Source organism: Monopterus albus, unplaced genomic scaffold (assembly GCF_001952655.1).
Source record: "Monopterus albus unplaced genomic scaffold, M_albus_1.0 scaffold82.1, whole genome shotgun sequence".
Classification (NCBI taxonomy): Eukaryota; Metazoa; Chordata; class Actinopteri; order Synbranchiformes; family Synbranchidae; genus Monopterus; species Monopterus albus.
This window is the reverse complement of record NW_018127962.1, coordinates 430833-438176: the sequence shown is the minus strand read 5'-3', so window position 1 is coordinate 438176 and position 7344 is coordinate 430833. Positions and strand designations below refer to the sequence as shown.

The 7344-nt window shown below is 38.8% G+C and overlaps 1 protein-coding gene across 2 annotated transcripts in view; it reads left to right on the top strand.

Annotated features, from left to right (window-relative positions):
* rab5aa (RAB5A, member RAS oncogene family, a) overlaps positions 1-7325 on the top strand; it is a 37977-nt gene extending 30652 nt beyond the window's left edge. For both annotated transcript variants that reach the window (XM_020606896.1, XM_020606895.1), the window contains exons 2-6: positions 2627-2845; positions 3310-3461; positions 3634-3756; positions 5357-5450; positions 5685-7325. In XM_020606896.1, coding sequence (XP_020462552.1) covers positions 2680-2845; positions 3310-3461; positions 3634-3756; positions 5357-5450; positions 5685-5797 — 648 coding nt within the window. In that variant the 5' untranslated portion in view covers positions 2627-2679 and the 3' untranslated portion in view covers positions 5798-7325. The remainder of the gene's footprint in view (positions 1-2626; positions 2846-3309; positions 3462-3633; positions 3757-5356; positions 5451-5684) is intronic.
* Positions 7326-7344: the final 19 nt, after the last annotated feature.

Sequence of the window (7344 nt, the reverse complement as noted above, 5' to 3'; positions counted from 1 at the left end):
ACGGAAATTAGGGGCGGCCATCAAGCTGAAGAAGGAGTCCTTCCGAGCCTGGTTGGCTCGTGGGACTCCTGACACAGCTGACAGGTACCGGCAGACCAAGCGGGCTGCAGCCCAGGCGGTTGCAGAGGCAAAAACTCGGGTCTGGGAAGAGTTCGGTGAGGCCATGGAGAAGGACTATCGGTCGGTCTCGAAGAGATTCTGGCAAACCGTCCGGCGCCTCAGGAGGGGGAATTAGTGCCCTGTCAAAACTGTTTATCTAATAGAGTGCATCATCATTATCATCATCATAAATTGTCTTAACAGTTCACCATACAGGCTATCAACGCCTCTCAGAACATTATGGGAAAAACTGTGATGAAAATGCTTCACAAAGGTAGTTTTTGCAGAGCCATTCTACATAATTGCTTTAGAGAGTGTGCATATGTGAGTCTGATGAGGTCTTTGTGGCAGTGAGCATTATATCCGTTTACTGGTTAAGAGTATTGGAGGGGTGTACAGTAAAGTGATTAGGGCCATATTCTATAGATCATACTCAGGACAAATTCTCCCTGCAAAATTAGACATAGACCATCTCCTGACAACAGCTGTCTGCTGTATACAAATTAGTCAGCAGTTCATTTCTAAGTAAGTTAGTAAGCAGTGCATGGTGTGTATCCATAGAGAGGTTATTGGAGTTGTAACAGACCCAGGTAATGTGGGTGGGTGAAACTCTTGTGAAAACTCTTGAAACTGTTGTGGTTCTTGTCGAGGCTTCCTTTAACTGTGTTTGTGGTGAGAGTTCTTTGCCTCTGTGTCAATGTCAGTCATAAAGCAATGTTGGCAAAACATGCTATGCTTTCAGCATGGAGTATGCTGTATTTAAATGACTTAACTCGTTTTCAAATTAAATTACTTTTTCATAACTTGAAAACAAAAAGAAAGTGAAGTCACTATGTTTTTAAGTATATTAACATTTTAATTTATTCAGTGCATAATTAATTTGAGCGTGAACAACAGACAGGGGACAAATTAAAAAGCTCATGGCATGCTCATTGCCAGCCATTTAATGTTTAATCTTGGGTACCAACCCAGCTCAGCACCTATGGCAGATTTTGGAGTGATGTGTTAGACAGTGTTTTCCACCACCACCACCATCATCAAGACATTAAGTTTCTTGGAAGAATGTGGTTCATCCTTCCAGTAGTGTCCAGAGACTTGTAGAAACAGTGGCAAGGTGCACCGAAGCTGTTATGATTGCATGTAGTGGTCCAACTCCTTTTGTTGACTTTTTCTTTCATTTCTCACCCGTCTTGCATTTGATTGATTTCAGAGATGATGTTCATGACTTTATACATAGTCTCATTTTCTCAGTGGCAAAAAAGTGACCAAAAGGATGCTACAAAAACTACACATGTAGTTTTATAGAAGCCAGCTGTTTATTTGAAGCAACCTCTGCAGTACCTGTAAAGTGAGTGCACAACTTCAGAAAGTGTGTTACTGCTGCGATAAAGTCATTTAATATTGTATTATTACAGGTGGTGAAATGCTTCACTGTCAGTGCACCTCTGCAGTTGCTTTGTTTTGAGCGGACTCAATTGCCATTGTCAGTCAGGACAGCCTGACAAGACTATGGACATTTATCAGTAACAGAATGGAAAAACTGTGTGCCTACATTGAAGGGGCTGGGTAATGTTTCTTATGATGATAATCACTGAAATAATGTATGTTAATAAGGTGCCTAGAGTAAATGCTCCATATGTCATTGTTTTAATTATTACAAGCCATTTAGTTCTAGTTTATATGACATGTATAGTTTTTTTTAATTGTTTTATTTTAATTATTTTTATACAGTTCAGTTCTTGGTGAGTCATCTGATATAGCTCCATGATCTTATTGTATAGAATACTTGCTCTCTTTACATGTCAAATTATGTGTTTAATTTAAATATCCTCTGCTTGTTTAGTCTTGTTAAACTGTATCTTACAGTAGGTTTAATTTTTGCATCCCATCCTCCCAAATCCTCAAGTATTCTAGAAATGTGTGATTACATGCTGTATGTTACATATTTATTAATATACGTTTAGACGAGCCCATAAAAAAGGTCACGGTTTAGCCCTGTATTTTCCATGACAAGTGTTATGTAGTGTGGACACACTGAAGTAGATCAGTCTTGCTACTTTTTTCCAGTGTTAAAAGTTGCTTTTCCTGCGTTTTATGCATGTGTCCTTTTGGCAAATCAAGTAAATATTACTTATGATGCAAAAGCATAAAATGGTTGCTGTCAGTGAGTTTTATTTTTACCGCTTTTTTGAACAAAGTGCTATGGCTCACAAGTGTGTCATATCGGAAACTAAATGTTTAGTTCTGTTTTGAGCCTGGTAGAGTCCCTCATCATATCAAAATAATGAAAAAAGAGCATCTTATTTGAGTAACTGTTGACAGCTGAAAAAAGAAAATGACTTTAGATACTGTTCTGGGAGTATTGTGATATCACACTTTTCTCAGTGTTTGGTCAAACTGTATTGTTAACAAAAATGTTGGGGCATATTTAACTCATTGTAATCAGTTATGTTTTATTAATTCTGAGCTGTGCGTATTGCTTTGTGACTGTCAGTGAATATTTTTACCTATTGTTTGCCTCTTGCAGAAGTCCTGATAGTGAGGTTTGACACACAGGACACCGGAAAATCTGACTAGGTCATGGCCAATCGGGGAGGTGCTACGAGACCCAATGGACCCACTGCAGGCAACAAGATCTGTCAGTTTAAACTGGTGCTGTTGGGGGAGTCAGCTGTTGGGAAGTCGAGCTTAGTGCTCCGCTTTGTCAAGGGCCAGTTCCATGAATTCCAGGAGAGCACAATTGGAGGTGAGCTTCATATCAACAGACCACCACACTATTTCTTATCAGCTGCCAGTTGGCCAAACAGGTGGAGTTTTGTGATTGCTGGACAATATCTGTATCTGAAATAACTTGTTTTTGCTTTTATTCAAATATTTATAGCTAATTATTAGCTAATATAGCTGATCCACTAATAGCAAATTGCAAATTTTTTGAGAATGTTTTGCTGTAGTCATAGTAGCACCTTAAAGAAAGATTCATATTTAAGAATTTGGAAATGTTATTTTATTGTCAAGATTTTGGTACTCTACAGAAATCTCTCTTCACTGTAATTACTGCTTAATTCTACAACATGAGCTACAGTTTTTTACATATATGTGAGAAGTTATGTTTATAACCTGTTTTGTTTACATGGCTTTGTAAAGAGCATTATCTTGGTGTAGATATTCATCTAATGCTGACTCATCCCTCATCTTGTCCTCTTCCGTCAGCTGCCTTTCTCACCCAGACAGTATGTTTAGATGACACAACAGTGAAGTTTGAAATCTGGGACACTGCAGGACAGGAGCGTTACCACAGTTTGGCACCTATGTATTACAGAGGAGCACAGGCTGCCATTGTGGTGTATGACATCACAAACGAGGTATGTTTATCCCTCCTCAGGTTATTTATGCTTTTATTTCCTGATATTGTTGTCACTTTAAGTTGTACTAAAGGTACTTATCCAGAACTCAATCCTTCACAATGCAGCCAGAGTACTTCTACAACAAGTTAGGTACAGCTACTGACAAATGGCACAATTTCTTCTTTTGAAGGAGTCCTTTGCACGAGCAAAAAACTGGGTGAAGGAACTGCAAAGACAAGCTAGTCCTAATATAGTCATTGCTCTGTCAGGCAACAAAGCTGACCTAGCCAACAAGAGAGCTGTCGACTTCCAGGTCAGATCAAACTGTCTTCTCTTATTTTTTGCATTTCTTGGGAACATGCTGCTCTTATTTCTAATGGGTATCTCTCTGGCTTTGTTTAGTGTGATTACATCCAGAGCATACAGTACTATAAAAGTGATTAGAACCATTACTTTCTGCTGCCCTCACTTTATTTCTTAATATCACCTGTGCTTGTGTTTCACCTAGGCCAGAATACTTACAGTGGTGTGAAAAAGTGTTTGCCCCCTAAACCTAATAACTGGTTGGGCCACCCTTAGCAGCAACAACTGCAATCAAGCGTTTTCGATAACTTGCCATGAGTCTTCCACAGCGCTGTGGAAGACTCATGGCAAGTTATCGAAAACGCTTGATTGCAGTTGTTGCTGCTAAGGGTGGCCCAACCAGTTATTAGGTTTAGGGGGCAAACACTTGTTCACACAGGGCTATATAGTTTTGGATTTTGTTTTCCCTTAATAATAAAAACCTTCATTTAAAAACTGCATGATGTGTCTACTTGTGTTATCTTTGACTAATATATTAATTTGTTTGATGATCTGAAACATTACAGTGTGACAAACATGCAAAAAGATAAGAAAGCAGTAAGGGGGCAAACACTTGTTCACACAGGGCTATATAGTTTTGGATTTTGTTTTCCCTTAATAATAAAAACCTTCATTTAAAAACTGCATGATGTGTCTACTTGTGTTATCTTTGACTAATATATTAATTTGTTTGATGATCTGAAACATTACAGTGTGACAAACATGCAAAAAGATAAGAAAGCAGTAAGGGGGCAAACACTTGTTCACACAGGGCTATATAGTTTTGGATTTTGTTTTCCCTTAATAATAAAAACCTTCATTTAAAAACTGCATGATGTGTCTACTTGTGTTATCTTTGACTAATATATTAATTTGTTTGATGATCTGAAACATTACAGTGTGACAAACATGCAAAAAGATAAGAAAGCAGTAAGGGGGCAAACACTTGTTCACACAGGGCTATATAGTTTTGGATTTTGTTTTCCCTTAATAATAAAAACCTTCATTTAAAAACTGCATGATGTGTCTACTTGTGTTATCTTTGACTAATATATTAATTTGTTTGATGATCTGAAACATTACAGTGTGACAAACATGCAAAAAGATAAGAAAGCAGTAAGGGGGCAAACACTTGTTCACACAGGGCTATATAGTTTTGGATTTTGTTTTCCCTTAATAATAAAAACCTTCATTTAAAAACTGCATGATGTGTCTACTTGTGTTATCTTTGACTAATATATTAATTTGTTTGATGATCTGAAACATTACAGTGTGACAAACATGCAAAAAGATAAGAAAGCAGTAAGGGGGCAAACACTTGTTCACACAGGGCTATATAGTTTTGGATTTTGTTTTCCCTTAATAATAAAAACCTTCATTTAAAAACTGCATGATGTGTCTACTTGTGTTATCTTTGACTAATATATTAATTTGTTTGATGATCTGAAACATTACAGTGTGACAAACATGCAAAAAGATAAGAAAGCAGTAAGGGGGCAAACACTTTTTCACACCACTGTATCTGTGTCAGGATATATTTAAAAGTCATGGTGTTTGTGCTGTGTTGACAGGATGCTCAGGCCTACGCCGATGACAACAGCTTACTTTTCATGGAGACATCGGCCAAGACATCTATGAATGTGAATGAGATATTTATGGCTATTGGTGGGTAACTTTTGACACTTTATTCATGAGTTTTGGTGTGCATTTATAGAGCAGTAATCAGAGCTGAACTGATGAATCCTACTGTTGTTTGTATACAGTATTTACTCCTATTACGTGGATAATTGAGATCAGGCTTGGGTTCTAAGTTTTTTCATTTGTAACTCCTGCTTCCTGCAAATGCAGAGTTGCAGTTTCTTATCTTGTTGTTTAATTTGGTCTCATTTTGCTCTTCAGCGAAAAGATTGCCAAAGAGTGAGCCCCAGGCTGCAGGAGCCAACAGTGGGCGAAGCCAGGGCGTGAACCTGACAGAAGCCCAGCCAGCCAAGGCTCAATGCTGCAGTAACTAACATGAAGAACACCTTCCCCCCCCAAGACCAACCTTTATAGCAGTAACTAATGTGGCCAGTGCCCCAGATGCCACTGCAGTTACTAATGCAATGTGTTGTACTCCTCTCTCCATTTCCCCGATCTGCAAAACAAGAAAAAAATGCCCTGACCCCCTCTTCTTTTTGCAGTAGCGAAGTCAATGCCATTACACTGATCTGTTCATGTGGTTCTGCCTCCTTTCCACCACTGCTTCTGCTGGCCCCTTGGTTGTTATACCTATCAATTATTATTGATGGAGTAATGATAGCAGATCTTGGAGACATTCATACACCCTGCCTTCCAGCACCTTCCTCCCAATGTGTAGATAAGTGTTTCATTTAGAGGAAGTGTTTACTTCCCTTTTCTGGATTAGCTTCAAACATTACTACTGCATTTCTAATTCAGTTTTTTGTTTTTCCTGATTAATTTCTTAAAAACCGTTTGTGGATGCACGTCTGTTTACTAAAACAAAAAAACTATGTTCATCCTTTTCTCTACAGTAGCAGGGAAGAAAAAAATGTCATAGAGGAGAGTATTCCCATGAATCTGAGATAGAGGAAAGGTAGACGGTGGAGAGAGAAAGAAAGGAACCTCCATGCCTTTTATCTTCGGGGCCCTTCTATCCGAGCGTTTAAAACATTCTCTAATTCTTTCCCACTGCAGTCCACATGCTTGTCCCCAGTAAACCCAAAGTAGCACTAGTGTAAATTCTCTTCTAGCACCCTAAGGCTTCGTTCTGGGGCTATGCCTGCTTCTAGCTGTTTCCTAGTGGCATTGTGCAATGTTTCACAGTATTTACTCTGTGACTTGAGTGTCTGCAAGGACCAGTGCAGTACAACAACAACCCCCCATGCTCAACTCAGCAGTGTCACAGCCTCACCATCTCCTGATGCAGTGCCCTTTCATAAGTCTTGTGTAGTCTTGTGGTTGTACTGGGGTCTCTATGGTCTCTGCCTTTGAATCATTTAGTTTATACAGATCACTTTTTCACTTGTATACAATGTTGCTAATCCACTGCTGGGTTTGTACCTGGTTAAAAAAAAAAAGTGAAGGTGATGGTAGTGAGTGGGAAGTGGCAATATGTAAGGTTTCTTCATAATCACATTTGAATCATAATTATTTGTCATCTTCTCTGAATTAGGATGTGTTGTAGACACGGTGGTCTGTCACTGTGAGGAAGCTGGGCCTGGGCCTGCTACCCGCTGACAGACAGACATTCATAGACTCACTCATACATGCCAATTTACATGTGTGCGTGTTTGATCACACATTTGCACACAGACATGCATTGCATCAACTTCGTTTCTCTAAACTCTGCTACACCACTCCCTCACTTATGTTGAGCGCCCCACACACAATAAACATTGTTACACACAGACACACAAGCACATTTCCATACAGTACATTTGGTCACTAACTTTCTACAAGTTCGTCTTACTCATGCCTTGCACTAATGATGCCCTTGAATATATCTTGTCATAATTATGACCAGTGTGATATAAATATATATATATATAAATATAAATAT